We start from the raw sequence: 18,353 nt of genomic DNA on the forward strand, positions 1-18,353 counted from the left end.
TCGGGTATGTGGTAAGTACGGAACGTGCTTAAGCTAACTGCAACAACGATTGGTGTTTAACCAATGCAAGCGGTCTACGGTATCTAGGTTCCTCTCCCGAACTACACCGATGAACTCCTCCGGTGAAGAAAATGCCCCTAGCACCGCCAACATCTCGTGTAGTTCTCATATTTCATACATCCTAATATCATAATTAATATCATTGTGGACAATAAGTAAGCTCTAAGCTCACGAATAATGGTTGCATCATCGCTCGACTTTTACCGATGACCTATGCATTCCTAAGCATTTCGAATAATTCTTAAGTTAGACATCAACAATGTTATTAAGATTATAAGGATATGAATCATCAATAACTCAAGGTAAAGTTAATGCAAATCAATATAGGTTCTACCTATATAAGCCCAACATCAACATCGCTCAACATGCAAACATGCATACGCGACAACTTATCAATTTAGACTCCAGTCAATTCAACTAAAGGATGCAATATGCTTAAATGCTTACCTTGCTGCTCCAGGTGCTTCGCTCACGATCAGAACTGATTCAGTGTCAATCTCGACCACGAAGAAAGACGACGCATCACTCTCTAAACAAAATACGAATGCATCGAATAAATAATCAAACGATGAAAAAGTGTGCATATGATGCATGCTTGAACAATAGTAGAGCACCGTGTTTCAAAAATATTTGCAAAAGACCGCCAAAATATTAGGGTTCCGAAGTTTGAAACCTCGGATAAGACAACCTAAGTGCATATAACTTTAAGTGGCTGGTGGTCAGATCGCCGGCGTGTAGAAGGTTTTGGCCTCTGATGGTCAGACCGATAGTATGTCGGTGATCAAACCGCCGTCTAGTGGTCAGACCGGCCCTAATGGCGATTTGACTCATGTATAGGGGTTTGAACTTGATGTTCCGGTCCTAACTACGGTTAGACCATTAGACCTTGTCGGTAGCACCTTTGCGGGGTCGTCGACGAGGACTCCGGCGAAATCTTCAACGTCGAAGGGCACCAAAGTACTCCACAAAACTAGGGGAACGTTTTACGTGTTTGTTGGACAACATGCACGGTCCAAACACGTAAAACCCCCAAAATGAGATCTAGATCTAGCTTTCACTAGGGTTTCTCGATGAAAATTACAACGGCGATCACCTAAGGCTTGGAAACGATGCGAAAACGGAGGGGATGTTTACCTCGGCGTAGAGGAACTTCCTAGCGGATTGGAATCCTCTGGGAGAGCTTCAATTCTTGGATCAGGCTCCTGGAGCGGTGTTGGAGCTCGCGGTGGGAGAATGCCCGAGGAGACGATTTCCACGGGGAAAAGAAGGGGAAGAAGTTAAGGAAGTCTTCGGGAAGCTCGGACAAGTCTTCACCGACGATCTCCGACCTTCAAACGCGATGGACGGACCTCACCTTCTCTCTGTAGGGTTTAGGGAAAACGGGAGTGAGAGAGGGAAAATGAGAGAAGGTGAGAGAGAGACTGATCGATCCTCTTAAGTGAGCCTCTGCGCTTCTGGCAGTCAGACCGCGGGAGACCTCGGTCAAACCGCGAGAGCGGTCTTGTGTTGAAAACTTGATTCTATTTCCCAATTTCTTTTCTTACAGAGAGCTCTAAACTATATCCAAGTACTTTTGAAACATGTTTAACTTAATTTAACAACCAAATACGTATAAACATAACGTCATGATGATTATGCATGTTAATTACGTAATTAACATGTTGGGATGTGACACCATGGCTCACAACTCAGCCTTTGCACTAGAACGTGAAATTGCGGTCTGCTTTTTAGTCTTTCAAGTAATGAGAGAACCACCAACCACCAAGGAGAACACAATAGGTAGAAAGAGACATGTGATCAGAAGGATCACTAGCCTAAGTAGCAATGTAGCATCAGAATAAGCACGAAGCTATAGAGAACTTAATAATCTCAGAAGAAAACTTAGGCTCCACATTGGCAACCAGAATAGCCATTGCACGAGCATCATTATCCATCCACTGAGCACAGTCTATCATGATACAACTCCTAAGCTTCCTGGTAAGCGGAGACAACCTTATCATAAGCAGCGGTGGTGGCTTCAGTAGCTGCTTTGTCTCCTTTGTTGGTAGAAGGATGCAAAGGTTCTGTCATAGGATGAGGGGAAGGCGGACAAGGAACGTTGCTGGAGAGAACACCCTAAAGACGAAGCCCATGCATGTGAATGTGCATATGCTGCGGGAAATCCTGGTAGTTAGCACCATCAAATATCACCGAGCATTGAGGAACTGAAACAAAGCTCGATGACATCCTAAGGAAGGGACGAACGACGGCGAGAGCGCAAAGAAATAGCAGCGGGCAACGGCAAGAGTGCAAAAATAGCAGCGAGCAACAGTAAGAGCGCGAGCTAGTAGCGGGCAAGTGACGGCGAGAACGCAAAGAAAAGCGGCAGCTGCTGCGGGTTGAAATTAGATAATCAACCGATGCGATTATAAGATCAGGCCTCAACTAGATGACACGACCGAGTGGCTTCTCATCCAGATCCAGGCGCCTGGGCTGGCGGAGAGCGGCGCAGTCCAGGGTAGAGCTGGCGGAGCAGCCGAGTCGGGAGGCTTAGGCGGTGCAGTCTGGATTGGGACAACCTTGGCGAGGAAGGCGGCGGGGGTCGGTCACGGAGATCAGCGAGCCAGGAGAGCGTAGCAGACGGGAACATCCTGTTGAGGTCTGCTGACTTGAGGATGAGGCAGATGCAGTAGTTGGTGAAGCTGACAGGAGGTGGTCTTGACGGCGACGGTGTGGTCAGAGCAGGTGTGGGCGTCGTAGGGGAAGCGTCGGCTTCAACGTCGCTAGGGGAAGCGCCGGCTTCAGCGGCATGGGCGAATCACCAGGCAGGGATGTGCGGGCATCCGGTCGAACCAGAGGCGATGGGCCGGAGAAGAGCACGTCTAGGCAGTGGGTGAAAGGAGAACCGGTTTGCTGATGGAAAGCAGCCAAGTTGGGCAAGAAGAAGAATACGTGGAATAGATCTAGATATGATGAGTTGTTTCAAAAAAAAAAAAACTTAGTTATAATACCATGTTAAGGATAACAACTTGTATTCCCTGGAGGCCTTGAGCACTATATAGTATATATAAATGTACACGTTACAATATGCATATAACTCTTATATGATGGGGATATTACACAGATGACTATATATATCTATCATTTGTGACTGGAGGGAGTAGTAACAAAGAAGATTTTTGACGAATCACATTAATGAGCACGTTAGAGTTTTTTTTCGAAGGTTTTGCATATCTTTCCAGACATTCTTTTTAAACCATGAACTACTACTTTTTTTTTGTTATTTTGCCATGTCAATCGTGTGATTATGCTCAACCTCAGCTTGTGGTTTATGCCAACTGCTCATTTTTTTCCTAGCTCATATTATTGCATTAAATGAAGATTTGTCCATTCAATTTTAGTTATCAGCAGCGACTCGTGTGTTACACTAATTATATATTATGTTGTGTGTTGGTCACTTGGTCTTGGTGAAATTGAACTTTGTCCATTTTTGTGGTGACAGGAAACTTCTAGTTATAAAATCGCAGCTCGTCCTGAAAGGCGCAGACAATTTGAGAGCAACCTTTGTTCATCTGCTAATGTTGCTCTTAATTTATTCACTGCTTGTTTGGTTTTTGATCAGCTGAAAGGACAGGTCAATTTCCTCCTCTTCAATATTTCCTTTTATGGTCCTTCGGTGCTAAAATGCTGATGAAAGCAAGTTATGCTTGCACATCAAAATCTCTCAAGAGAGCATAGCTAATTTTTTTTAACCGAATAGAGATCATAGCTAATTTATTTATTACCTGTTCGCTTGCATGCATCTGCGAAGTGCTTCCATGATTTGGTTCTCTATGGGTTACTTTCCTTTCTTCATGCTGTTGGGACATAAATTTGAACTAGTAGTTGTCCTTCAATTCATTTGATGGTTGTCAAATGATGTCTTCACCTCTTCAATAACTTCTACTATCCGTATTGTACTCAGGAGGCATATTGTAGATTTGTAGTTTCTGGTCATTACTGTTTATATTCTGGCCTCTGCACTATGGTGTTTAACCAAGAGGTGGAGTGTAATGTGCTATCCACTATGCAAATGTGATGTTTTATGTTGCATACCATAGTTCACTTTGTATAAACTCCCTTATATGTGTGTTAACAGGCCTTCTATCTTTTCAAACAGCAACCTCACATCTTTCTTTTGTGATGTGCCACATCCATATTGTCACTTCAATATAATTTCTTTTTGAAATATAGAAGTACATAAACATGCGATTCCTAGATACATTTCTGCAGTGAGATGACCATCTGCATTTTATAGTTGATCTTGATTGTTCTGTTTGCAGGTTTTGGAGGGTTTTGCTTCTTGGCTTCGCTTCTGTCATGGGTATGCACCTTCTGTTGTTTTGATATAATGATACTTCATTCCTCGAAAGTGTAGCGGTTGTTGTACATTGAACAGTTTGTATTCTTACACTACTGCTATCTAAGGGTCTGTTTATTTTAGCTTAGGATTCTGAAAAACAGCTTCTAGATTGTAGATTTTAAAAATAGATTGTAAAAAGCTGAGGGTTGTTTGGTATTCTACATTTTGGGGTGGGTTGGATGTTTCCTTTGGGTGCGTAATGTCCGTAATACCTCTAGTTTTTTCTGAGTGCATATTTATGTCTATTTAACCTTGTCTCCCGGAACATGTGAAAACATCTTCCAACTATAACGGTTTCAGTACTGGAATTCATTTTCATGCAAATAAATCGAGATGCATTCTCCTTTCCAAACTTAGAACTTGAAATTTATCTAGCTATTTTTTATGCAATTATGTGCACAAACATTGAAACAAAGAACAAGAATGGAACCTGGTCCAGGAATTAGATTAAAACATAAACATAGATAAGAAACACATCGCGACTACAAACTACAGATGATAACGTAAAGTTCATAGAAAGGGATTCTAATGTTATAGTTTGCTAATATAAGAGTGAATTGCACAAAATAAACAAATATTGTGTCATTTGTAACACAAAACTACAAGTACCTAGTAACACAAAATTACAAGAATTGTGCACTAATTTCACATAAAACCCGGTTTTAATTAGATTCATTCCAAAAATGGTCTTATGTCTCTTCAAAAATCCTAGAACTTTTTGTACGTGTTTCATAATCTATATACAACCTATTTTAATTGGATTCACCCAAAAAAGTTTGTAGAATTTAAACTAAAATTCTCCAAAAAGGCTACTTTTATAACTCCTAACAATTTTTAGGGCCTCAAATAAAATCCACAAATATGGGAAATTCACCAATATTCTTCTTATATGATGACCTAATTTCTAAAATTATTTCTAGCCCCTAGGTTATATGGTGAAAAAGTGAGTTCCTTTATAAATACAGCATTTAAATAAAGTATTACAAAGAAACTCACTTTTTCACTATATAACTTAGAGCTGCAAATAATTTTAGAAATTAATCCATCATATAAGAAGAATATTAGTGATTTTTTCCCATATTTTTGGGATTTTATTTGAGGTCATAACAATTTTTTGGAGTTACAAAAGTAGCATTTTTTTTTTGGAGAATTTTAGTTTAAATTATACACAGGTTTTTTTTTGTGTGAATCTAATTAAAATAAGTTGCACATGGATTATGGAACACGTATAAAAAGTTATAGGATTTTTGGAGAAATATAAGATCATTTTTGGGTGAATCTAAATAAAATCGGGTTTTATGTAAATTTAGTGTACAATACTTGTAGTTTTGTGTTACAAATAGCACAATACTTATAGTTTTGTGCAATTCACTCCTAATATAAATTTCACCGAATTAAGCTCTTAAAAAGTTCACAATCCACGATGCCAATAACTACAAGAACTTAAGTATTATAGCCCGTGTTCCAAAATAAAAAAAATCAGGGACAAGGTCCTCCATTATTTGCCTATAGTTACACTTCGAAGTCAAAGCGAATGAAAAATGTAATACCCTTGCAAGTTTGCAATGTAAAATATTTATTTTGTTACCATTTACAACCGAAGAGGATTAAGCAACATGTCGAGATGGTCCTGGACCATCTCCTAGAAGAAATCGTTGAGGATAGTCTCGTAGCTTGGCATCTTGGCGTAACCTAGGCGCGTGCACGTGGTTGAGCTTGGAGACGACCTGGAGTATGGAGATGCGGTTGCAGTGGCTGTCGATGGCATGGGGCGGGTCGACGACAGGGATGGCTAGGTAGCATGAGGTGAAGGTTGAGCTTGCGCTAGTTGTCGCCGTAGAGCTTGTGGATGAGTGGATGAGGAGGTGGAAGGGGCCCTGGTCGTCCATGGGCCATGAGGCGTCGACGGGGATGAGGTTGATGCTGCGCGTGGCGACCCACGAGACGAGGGAGGGCTGGATGAAGCTCTGCTGCTTCTTGGGCATGAGCACGTAGCTGATGGGAGGATACAAATAGAATAGAAGGACGGGGAGGAAAAAAATAACAGTTCGGGAATAGTAATGGTATTTGTGGGTAATTACCCTAGGCTTGTGTGGGCACTTCTATTTTTTTTCTATAGTCACAATCTGTAAAAAACTGGTGGAAGGCATCTTATAAATTGTGGTAGAAAAGGGGTTTAGATTTTGAAAAGAAGATTGTACAATCTACTTGTTTGTTTTAGCTTCAGCTTTTAAAAGCAGCTTTTTGTAATCCCAAGCTAAAACAAATAGGCCATAACAGTATCGACTTCAGGAATTGACTAAAGTCTTCTTTCTGCCAGAATCTCTGCATCTGAACTCGCATCACATTGTTTGGTCCATACAGCACTCTCTTCGTTGAACTCAGATCAATTTTTGGAGGCAGCTGTAAATGGTATTGTTTGCATATGCCTGTAATTTCTTTTGTATTGTAGCTAATAGCTATGGACCTTTTGTTACCTTATAGGTTCCTCTCCATCCTTTTGCCACATTCGACTAATTGCCTCTTATACACGCTTCTGTGACCATTTTCTGGTGTGCTCTTTGTATCATGTTTATACCTATTCAGTTGCTGAGACTATCAAAGCCTGAGATGTCTTTATTTTTTATTTCTGAATGCTAATTGCACATTCAAGATCCTGTGCACAGAAACATATTGCAATATTCACAAATTTCTTGCTTTTTTATACCAGTATCTCCAGGTGACGTAGTAGACACTAGACAGTGACACTGACACGGTCTTAACATGACTTTGATCACGAATTTCCGTCATATATATATTGGCAACCTAATAAAATTATAATAATATTAAAGTATTTCAAGGCAAATCAACGCATGTCATTTACAAGTGGTGATCTAGATATCCATTATAGATATTTGTTGATCAAATATAGAATAGTTCCTTTTTGCAAGGCGAAACTATAATAGTTTGACTGCATTCTAGGACTTCACCTCAATATTTTTTCGTGCCTGGAGGAAGCATGTAGGTAATGTTTAAAAGGAAGAGTAGCATATAACCACTTTTATCTGGATGTAACCAGCTAATAATATTGTTTTCTGCCTGGAGGGAGCATATGTATGATCAAGTTTAATAGAAAGAGTAGAATATAACCATTTTTATTTGGATGTAACCAGCCAATAACATACTCATTAGAAATTGCAATGTAACTGGTACCAGGTTCAGGTTCCAGATATCAGGATTCAACCTGTTTCAAGTTTCAGCAGGTTTCTGTTGAAACCTAGTGAAGGTTTCAAGTTTTTAGCCAAACACTGCAGATTTTGGTGGATTTCAACATGGGTTCAATATAGGATCCTATAAGTTTCAATAACGAAACTAACTTCAGTGTGGCTTTTAAGAGGGTGGTGAAACCTGGGTGAGTCTTAGGGCAGGATAGGCCTCGTGGATATAGGATCCTATAAGTTTCAATAACAAACTAACTTCAGTGTGGCTTTTAAGAGGGTGGTGAAACCTGGGTGAGTCTTAGGGCAGGATAGGTGTCGTGGAGATAGGGCTCAAAGGTGGTAGTGCAATCTACATATTTGACTCAAAGGTATTAGTGACCCGTTGGTTGGAGGTTGGCTGAGTCTTAGGGCAGGATAGGCGTCGTGGAGATAGGGCTCAAAGGTGGTAGTGCAATCTACATATTTGACTCAGTATTAGTGAGTGACCCATTGGTTGGAGGTTGGCTGTGGCATAGAAGGGGCTCAATGATGCAGCACACCTAGATCCAGCTCCAGGGTTTATGGTGGCTACCTCGCTGGCGTGCACATACTCACTTCCTTGCTACAATCATGAACCGTGACTTCCTTGTGGGCTCCCTGTGCAGCACTCTCCCTGCATTCTTGTACTTGGCAACATCATGTTCTCCATGTTCTCACAGAAGACGAAGCTACTGAACCTGGCAAAGCAAACCCTCGTTCTATCCTGCCCGTCACAGAGGTCACAGGTTTGTGGATTGAAGAGGGCAACTTCTTTTCAGATTAGGCTGCGCTTATTGCCAACACAGGCGGAGCTTTTCTGGCTTAGTCCAGATACAGAAACTGCAGCCATTTCTTTAGCAAAAGCCTCAACTCAAACCCTAGAGCTTCTTCATCTTCTCCATAAGGCCTCCCACGCCCTGTACGCCTATGTTCCTCTATCATTATTGCTCCACGACATGGAAAGTCCAGGCTATTGCTCATGTCACCAGCGCCACTACTGTCAAGATTGCGAGTGTCAGTCCTGCAGTTGCCGCTTGCCAACGAGTTAATGGCTTTCCATGGTTGTATGACTGCTGCGCTCATTGCCTATTGCCAAGATTGGGGTCTACAAGCTGGCATCTCCTTCACACGCCATTTTCGTGAAAATTAGGGTTTGCCTTCCTCTGCACTGCCACCTGCCGCTGCATGAAGTATCCTATCCGCTCGGCTCTCATGCATGATTCTATTAATGAGTTCCACTGAGATTAGATTGACCTGAGTATGCCAGGATGGTTAGTAATATGCCTTTCTTTCTTGCTTAATAAAAGGTAGAAACATGTCTCTAGTCTACCCCTCTTGCTTGGGACTAAAGGCTTTGTTGTCAGTAAGCTAGTAAAAGCTGGTTTATTGGATAAGCTAAGCTTGGCCAAACCTGATCTTTCTCAGTATTACTATGAATGCCTGCAGCTCTTTATGCCTAAGATGACCAATCTAGTAATCCTTATATGTCTATGGTTTCGTTGGCAGCTCACTAATATATTTAACCTTCAACTTTCCAGTTGCATCTGAACTGATAAATGTTACTGTATCTCGTGGCTCCGGTGGTTTCGCTGAACAAATGCCGCTGATTCAAATTCTTGTCCCTCGTGTTATGGGTCTCAAAGAGCAGCTCAAAGACTCATCTAAGGTATGGTATCTCTGACCATATTCTGCATGGATGTTCATTATATCTATTTGCCAAATTCTCCTTGATCATGTTTTGGCATTTAATTATGTCTTCATGCTTGTACATATCATTTGGTTGGACTAATGTACTTCGTTGGTGAACCAGAAAAACTTGATTTGTCTGGTAAAATTATGGCACTGCTATCGTAACTTACAAGGACTCACTCTAGCTCTCTTTTGGTTACCTTTCATTTGGGATATGTCACTTACTTAGAATTAGTTACCTAAACTCAATATTTGTCGTCAGTTGCGTTGGTTACCTTCCAAGATTTCCTGGCTAAACCAAACTTTTTTAATGCTTTTTTGAAGGTGCATGTAATCTGAGTTAACTAACGCTACCGAGCTTCTGAAATAATCCTATCCTACAATAAAAAAATACCAGTTGGCCATATCATAGTAGAAGGTAAAATTAAAATGTGGATCTTTACCTTGCTTTTCACTCTGAAAGGGCACTTAATGTCATGCAGCTTACAATAACATCTGAAACATGCAGCATGCATATTCTATTCACTTGTTTACTTTTATCTTTTTATTTTTATATTTATATATTAAAATGTGGATCACTATTGTTTTCTCATCATCTTTTTAGTTGGATCCTGTGGGTTTCATCTCTAGCCTGTCCCAACTTGCTTGGGACAAAGGCTTTGTTGTTGTTGTTGTAGCTTCAGTGTGTGGTAAATATGTATGTGTGCATGTGTTGTTTTATTGCTATCTTTGATGGCTAATTGGCACATTTTTCAGGATGAAGAAGATGTAAAAGCTATTGCTCGTTTATATGCAGACATGGGTGAATCCTATGTCGACTTGATTGCCACAGGTAAATTTCATGGATGATGATGATGATCGCCATTGAGATTTGTCTCATGACAGTGACCATTTATTTTCTTTTAATGTGTGAGCTTTAACAGGCTCAGATGACTCAATGCAAATAGTGAATGCACTACTCGAAGTTACTTCTCATCTGGAATTTGACATTTCGTCCATGACGTTTAATTTCTGGCACCGTCTTAGGCGTAACCTGACCAGGAGGTAATTTACTAACTTCACAAAAACATTACTAGTTTTACTTGAGAAATAACCTAATCAATGCTTCACATATTTTAGGGAATCTTATGTTTCATATGGATCTGAGGTGGCAATTGAAGCTGAGAAAAACAGAAGATTGCAAATCTTTCGTCCTCCATTTGAAATTCTTGTCTCTCTGGTATGTATTTGAGGGTGCTGAGGATTGTTAGTACAATTGTTTTCTGTGTATAATCTGTCATGTAAATAAAACCTGCAACACTAGCAGAATTTTTCATTTCATGTGTCTGGCTTCACATTGTTTTGATCTCTGAATCAGGTCAGTTCCCGAGTTGAATACCCTGAGGACTACCACACCTTTTCAGAGGAAGACCGCAAGGATTTCAGACATGCTCGATGTGGTACAGTAACAGATTTCTTTTAGCTCATCTCCTGTGGCAGTTCATGTTGGCTATTTTTGGTACACTAGTACACTTGTAAAACATATTTAGGGCCATTTTTTTTTCAGCGGTTAGTGATGTGTTACTTGATGCAACCGATGTTCTTGGGGGTGACTCAACACTGAAAGTACTTTCCACGAAGCTAGCTCAGGTATAATTAACTATTTTTCTTCTTTTATTGCTGAGATCTTGTGCTGAGTCTCTTCGTAGGTTTGGTATTTTCCTTCCTCAATGAAATTTGTAATTTGGTTCAGTTTCTTGGTTACTTTGGCATCTTGTGCTCATTACTACAACCAGAATCTCTTCTCAAGAAGGCTTTATTTTTTAATCAGAACCATAATTTTATGTCTGGACACATAGTCTCAACAGGATGGTAGTGTGTTCTAATATAGGTTTTGTGGGCCTTTTTTTGTTGATATTAAGTTTCTGGGGCTAGTTGCTCAGTAGTATCACATGACCTTGCAAGTTAAAAACAGTATTGGTACATCACTGAGACCTCATTTTAGATGTTACTAGTGTATTTACCACACTTTGCTGTCGGTTGCTTGAATGATGTCTAATCACCTACGCATGATTCTAGATTATATATAATTTTTATTCACCTATGAACATTAGTGTGTTATAGAAATGAATATATTTTCATGACAGGGCCCCTTTTCATGAAAAATTGTGTAAGGCTTCACAAACTTCCACCATTTCAACCTAACCAAAGCACCTCTTAAGTACTTGGGATCTGGTGGTTAACATTCTTAATGATTTTGATCCGATGGTTGTAGTTTTAATGGTGACATGACATATTGTGGATGCTGCGTTAGGAGACAGTTTGAGAGTAAATAAGAATTTTCCAACCCATACATCTACAGTGTTACTGAACTAGTTTTCCTTGCATTAAATGATGGAACATATGAATTAAATCCAATATTTGTAATTTGATTAATCCGTCTTTTCTGGTTGGGCTTGTTTTTCGTACTTACTAATTTGTATGACAAGTAGCCTTTTAGCTGTGTGCATGGCTCATGCTAATCACAGGAAATCATTTGTTTGGCACCTAAACAATGCAGACAATGTGGAGTTGGTTCATCCAGTTAATCTAAATTTACTTGGATATAGTGAATGTATATTACATGGGGCTCACTTTTAACCTCGTATTATAAGTTCGTTTAAACTGTTTATCCACCTCTTGCATTTCACCATTTGTCTTCTAGTTTTAAGTTTTTATGCATATCTGTTTTCGAGACAGTAGCAAAATTACAGTGATGGCTATTAACCTCAGCTGTCTTTCACACTGACTATTACCTACCCAGATTTGCACCAAAGAAATTTATTTAGTGCTCTATGATAAAAGTTTTACTCTTTTGTTTTTAGGCATATGGAAGCTGCAGTAGTGAGCAGAACCCCAAGTGGCAACCTGTAGAGTCTGCCCTGTTCTGTATACAAGCGATTGCGAAATCAGTCTCAATTGAAGAGAGAGAAATTTTACCACAGGTATGAATGGAATACTGAGTGTCTCCTAATGTTGTTGGTTGGTGTTCTTCCTCAACTAGACTAGATTATCTACAAGATCTTCCTCTTAATGGTTACCTTTCTCTGTGCTTGGAACATGAATTTGCTGCTGTTGTTTGTTCTGGATGCTTATTCGGTGTTGATAATGTGCTGTTATTGTTTTCTGAAGGTTATGTCACTGCTTCCCAGCCTTCCTCACCATGAGCAGTTGCTGCAGACAGGTTTGTTTCAGTTTGCAGATAGTTCAGAAGTCCTTGATCTTTGCTCAATGTTTTTGATTTTACACTGTCTCTAGGCGTAGCTTGTTATCTCTGTTGAGATGTTAGTGTTTATGGTAAGTTATGGCTGTTTGTTCCCAGTTACTGACCATTTATTCTGACTTTGGTCTTTAAAACCTGCATGTTTTCTGCGCTGCCATTGCTTTTTGGCTGTTTGTTATTGAGCTGCTGGTTACTCACTTTGATAATATACTTGCAGTTTGTTCAACCATTGGAGCATTTTCAAAATGGATTGATGCTGCGCCAGCTGAACTGTCCATTCTGCCACCTTTGGTCGGTATTCTCAATAAGGGTATGAGTACATCAGAAGATACAGCTGCAGCTGCTTCTATGGCATTCAAGTATGTATGTGAAGGTATGTATCCGCATATGCTTAACAGAGTCTATCATAGAGTATCAGTTTAACATAATCATCTTCCATTGTTCATATATGTCTTTTTAGCTTGGTATTGTTGATATATTGCCTGTAAGTGAAGGAAAAATTGAGGATCTTCCACTCTATTCAGGCCATTTATGATTTGTCACACCATTGTCTCGTTGACAATGCGGCCACGTTGAGTGGCAAATTCTGAAGTGCCATTGAATAGGGTGGGAAAACCTCAAAATTCCTGCTTGTTTTGAATTTGCCCAAGGATGCGTATTGATCTCATAAACTATTCTTTAAACTGATGTCATAAATTATTGACAGCTTATTTAATTTGTCTTTTTTCCCATGATAAGACTGTAGGAGTAAGTTCTCAGGGTCATTGGATGCCCTTTTCCAAATATACCATATTGCAATCAGTGGAGTTGGTGGTTATAAAGTTTCTTCAGAGGATTCGTTGCATTTGGTTGAAGCCCTAAGGTTACTTGGTTCCCCAATTCAGTTTTGCTATTTTTGTTAGTTAACCTTTTTGGTTGTACTCTACATCTCATCTTACATGCTTTTGCATGCTGATACACTCCAATTAGTGTGGTTACTACATCGCTTCCACCAGAGCCTGCTACAAGAGCCCTGGAGTTGATCTGCCAGCCAGTAATTAATCCATTGCAAGTAAGTAGCAATCTTTTTTTTCTCGAACGCGCGTAAGTAGCAATCTTTGATAGTCAATAGATCAGTCTGATGTATCCATTCTAATTTGTTTAATTCAATAAAAGGAGTTAATCCAGCAAGGTGATCAAGTTCTTCAACAAGTTCCTGCTCGGCAGTTAACCATGCATATAGACCGATTATCATGCATTTTCAGGTGGTGACTTTTCCATTTGTGTATTCTATTATTTTTGCCATCGAATATTTTGTTTTTATAAAATCCTCCAAATTTTTGCAGCAATGTGAAGCATCCAGAAGTAGTTGCTGAAGCTGTAAATAGATATTGGCCTACACTCAAAAGTATCTTTGATCAGTAAGTATGGTAACATGGTGTTATTAGCAGAAGTTCCTATTACTGTTATATGCATGAATGATTATATCTGCTCATACTTTATCAATTTACTCTTCTGTGCAGACGGGCATGGGATACACGTACCATGGAGTCATTATGCCGCTCTTGCAAATTCGCTGTGAGTTTATCAGTTATTTATGTACGGTACTAATTGTTTGATGTAATTTATGCTCAAATCTGATGCAAGTACTGACAGGAATTTGTTATAGAACAACTATCTTTTATCAGATATATTGTTTCAAATAACTCTGGTTCCTGACCTTCCTTGGCATTGTTACTTGTAACTATTTAACTGAAAACCAGAAAATCTTTCTGATGCTTTCTGAGTAGAATGGAGCATGTGCCACTTGCTAGTGCACTAATGAAGCACATGCCCCAGTGTGTTAGGCATAAAGATGTGTCAGGTACTCTGTATCCCCTGAAATTCAGGGATTAGTATATTAGTATTTCAGTACTTCCCAAAAGGTAAAATGATATTGCACTAACAAAGCTGTGCCCGTAGTAATGGAGTAGCAAGTGATTGCAAATAAGCCCTTATTTTGATTCAAGTTTGTGCTTTTCACTTCTAAGGAGAGCGCTGAAGCTGATTACAAATATCTAATATGTTCATTTCAATATCATCTGAATATTGATTGAGTGCTAACTTTGTGCTAACTTTCTTTTTCTGGGGAGTAGGTAAGGACATGTGGAAGGTTCATGGGAATAACGATCGGTGCAATGCTTGAAGAAATCCAAACTCTATATCAGCAACACAATCAGTCTTGCTTCCTTTACTTGTCCAGTGAAATTATCAAGGTAATTTTATTTTCGAAGAGTCAAGTAATGAACTTTTAACTGTATTTTCTCTCTGACATCTTTTTCTTTACAGATATTTGGGTCTGATCCATCTTGCGCGAACTATCTTACAAGTTTGATACAAATACTTTTCAGCCATACAATACAGCTTCTCCGAACAATTCAAGTATTCCTGCCTTTCATTCCTAGTGTGACAGTAACATTGACAACAGAAAAATTGACAGAATTATGTTATCTGCATCTGCAGGATTTTACATCTAGACCAGACATAGCTGATGACTGCTTCCTGCTAGCATCAAGATGTATTCGTTACTGTCCCAATCTATTTGTACATACAGAAATGTTTCAAAGATTGGTTGACTGTGCAATGGCTGGTATTACTATACAGCACAGGTAATGTCCTGAAGATAAACCAACAATTGAACAAGATCACCAGATACTTGAACTGGCTCAACTCTGTAATGCTTTATATATGGGCATGATTCCTGTTCCTTGCGTTCTATCCTGCAGTATTGAATTCTAATTTTGTTGCCTATTTTTTTTATATCAGGGAAGCCTGCAAATCAATATTGTCTTTTCTGTCTGACATCTTTGATCTTTCAAACTCATCTGAAAGGGGAACGTACCGAGAACTTATTAACACAATCGTACTTCAGCGTGGTGCAACCCTCACTAGAATAATGATTGCTGCCTTAACAGGGGCGCTGCCATCTGGTCGTTTGGAGGAGGTACGTTGTATGACCGTGTCTAATATGGTGTTCTCTTTTGCTCTACATTGTTATGCTTCTTGGAAAGATGTGAACCAACATTCTTTTGTGCTATCAGATAATTCATTAAAGATTGATGCAAGAGGGAATTGTAGCCCACATTTTTTCATAGAATATTGTAGAACACGTCGTTTTGTGACTTCATTGATATTACCAGAACGTATGTTTCCAATTTGGTCGCCAAAGTACTGGGAATTCCCTTCTGAGCAGCTCATAGCAGCATTTTGGATTGGAATTTCAGTTTCTTGCTAAATTATCTTATTAGAATCCTGAATTAGTCACTATTTGCCCATCATTGTTAGTCATTTAAAAAATGACTGTAACCCCTGAAGTCCTTCGTACTAGAGTTGTTTACATGCAGCTTGTGTTCCTTCACATTTCTGTCAGGTCCCAGGTGCAAATAAGTCACCTGCCTTTTAACTTCCCCCTTACATCACATTTTGTCCACCCCCCCAAACACACAAAAAAAGGTAAATAAACCGTTCTTTTACACCCTGCTGCACATGGTTGGTCCGCTCCAAGTGTAAGAGTCGTGGTGTGGACAAACAAGTCTGCACTTTGGTATGAAATGGAGGGCATGAAATCACCGACTGCACTTTGGTATGCAAGCGGCCACTGCACATAAAACTAGACCCACAAACACCAATTGTACCGGCCTTACTCTTAATCATGAAGTGGATGGATGTATTTATATCTTCTACGTGTAATTTTGCAGATCTCTTACGTTCTGCTGTCACTTAGCAGAGCGTTTGGTGAGATGCTGAATTGGGCAAGGGAAACCATTAATCTTATACCACCGCAAGCCCTAACAGATGCAGAGCGATCACGTTTCTTGCAAATTATATCTGACGCGGCATTGGGGTCTAGTCTTCATACCATAACGGATAGATTTGGGGAAATCTCAGATGTTTGTAGACGAAACAAAACGGTGCAAGACTTAGTTCAAAGTGCTTTGCGGCCTCATGACCTGAGCTTCACGGTGGTTCCACAGCAATAGTCATAACTGGATGTTTCCGCAAGGCCAGTTGAAAAGGCCAGAGTCGTGTCGATGCATGACTCACATCATCTTGGCATTTTTTTATTTTATACAGGTTTGAGTTGCGGTGTCATACTATTCAGATTTGTTCAGAGCATAGATAGGTCGGTAGCCATTGTAATTCTTTCGGGTTTCACCTTTGTACATGTGCCATACATTGTGTATGTGGGGAGAAAAGTTGTGTTGTATTATCTCGAAAGCAGTGTTATACTGGTATAACTGGCAGATCACGCGGAATGGTGATCTACCATGGGCCTGATTTTGCTTTTGGCCGGCCAGCTTATTTTTTTTGTAAAGTGAGGTGACCATCCATTTTATCATGTAAACTTATACCGAATGTTCCAGGATGTCATGAATCATATCTCAGTTATCTTCCCTTAGATTCTTTTCTGTGTGAGCCCCAATGTGATGGTCTTCTGGTCTAAATAAACACGCTGATTTTCTCCTACGTTCAGAATAAACTAGCAGATTCCTTTTTTTTCGCACAGAACATGAGAACATGACAAAAAGAAGACTAAACAAATTAGATTCATCAATTTTAGGCATCTTAATATTTATTTATGAATTTATTAATATTTAATATTTTTATTTTGTTAAGGGGAAAACGGTAGTATTTTTATGTATGCACATAATTTTAATATGTAGATGACAGTAATACGAATCTAACAAAATTTGTTTCATTTTTTTTAGTTTTAGATATTTTTCTGTGCATTTTAGATTATTTCAGCTGATTTATCTGTAAAACTATTATACCTTTCGCTATTTTTCTGGAATTTCTAAAAATTGTATTATACAGATACATATATGTATATGTATACGGATATATACGTATACATATATATATATACATATGCATATAAGTATATATGTGTATACATATGTTGGTCCCACATGAACAGTAGCTACAATGCTACGGGCCCTGAGAATCCAGGGATCCCAGGCACTTTAGTATAGAGTAATTGATGATCGTGGATAAAGGGGGGCAAGGAAGTTCTGTCGGCATGACTGAACTTTGAACTGACTTAAATCCCTAATATTTGTCACTAACAAAATATTTTGTAATGCCATAGCTAGGGTTCTATTATTGTTGAAATCCTATTTAGTACTAACCTCTGTTTCTATTTAACTGACTATTTTGACCAAAACACAAATCCCAAGGCAATCATCATTTTTGTATGAAGGGACAAAAATACCTCTGAGTAAAAAATTAGGGCCCATGAGTGAAATGGTGAAATTTCTAGAAGGAATTCGTGCAGTCGTCTGACGCGTGTGCTGTGCTAGGGGCAAAAGGAAATAAAATCTTGAAAAGCGCGTAGTGCTAAGTATTTAGAAAAAAATAAAGTGGTCAAGAAGTATTCAGGAACAGAGGTCGGTATACTAGGTCACGGAAGGCACGTCCATCTTTCAAACTGAACCACAGTCCAGTGGTCTTGGAAAGCCGTTGCCTGCAACGATCCGGCTCGTCACACTCTGTTTTGGAGGCCCAGAAGATCTGACAACAGAAGAAACTCGAAGGAAGGACACTACACGGTTCACGAGTCACGACTTATGCACGGACCAGAACAGCTGCGGATGCTGTATCACTGGGAGTCTGGTACCTGTGAGAATGGACATGACGACCGGTCGAACAATCTCTCGATCGGGAACACATGCATGCAAGGTTCAATTCAAGGAACGGACAGGAAGGAAGGCAGGCCCATAATCAGACACGTGACCTAGAAGCAAGC

General features: G+C 39.5%; 1 protein-coding gene across 2 annotated transcripts in view; it reads left to right on the forward strand.

Annotated features, from left to right (window-relative positions):
• LOC133903285 (transportin MOS14-like) overlaps nt 1–17,006 on the forward strand; it is a 29,256-nt gene extending 12,250 nt beyond the window's left edge. For both annotated transcript variants that reach the window (XM_062344587.1, XM_062344588.1), the window contains 22 exons: nt 3,542–3,673; nt 4,362–4,402; nt 6,762–6,853; nt 9,198–9,325; nt 10,105–10,180; nt 10,272–10,392; nt 10,468–10,567; nt 10,706–10,787; nt 10,895–10,977; nt 12,192–12,311; nt 12,499–12,550; nt 12,807–12,962; nt 13,328–13,451; nt 13,559–13,640; nt 13,745–13,833; nt 13,915–13,989; nt 14,092–14,146; nt 14,704–14,823; nt 14,897–14,989; nt 15,071–15,216; nt 15,374–15,551; nt 16,306–17,006. In XM_062344587.1, coding sequence (XP_062200571.1) covers nt 3,542–3,673; nt 4,362–4,402; nt 6,762–6,853; nt 9,198–9,325; nt 10,105–10,180; nt 10,272–10,392; nt 10,468–10,567; nt 10,706–10,787; nt 10,895–10,977; nt 12,192–12,311; nt 12,499–12,550; nt 12,807–12,962; nt 13,328–13,451; nt 13,559–13,640; nt 13,745–13,833; nt 13,915–13,989; nt 14,092–14,146; nt 14,704–14,823; nt 14,897–14,989; nt 15,071–15,216; nt 15,374–15,551; nt 16,306–16,587 — 2,427 coding nt within the window. In that variant the 3' untranslated portion in view covers nt 16,588–17,006. The remainder of the gene's footprint in view (nt 1–3,541; nt 3,674–4,361; nt 4,403–6,761; nt 6,854–9,197; nt 9,326–10,104; nt 10,181–10,271; nt 10,393–10,467; nt 10,568–10,705; nt 10,788–10,894; nt 10,978–12,191; nt 12,312–12,498; nt 12,551–12,806; nt 12,963–13,327; nt 13,452–13,558; nt 13,641–13,744; nt 13,834–13,914; nt 13,990–14,091; nt 14,147–14,703; nt 14,824–14,896; nt 14,990–15,070; nt 15,217–15,373; nt 15,552–16,305) is intronic.
• The last annotated feature ends 1,347 nt before the right edge of the window (nt 17,007–18,353 follow it).

This window comes from Phragmites australis, chromosome 21 (assembly GCF_958298935.1).
Source record: "Phragmites australis chromosome 21, lpPhrAust1.1, whole genome shotgun sequence".
NCBI classification, from domain to species: domain Eukaryota; kingdom Viridiplantae; phylum Streptophyta; class Magnoliopsida; order Poales; family Poaceae; genus Phragmites; species Phragmites australis.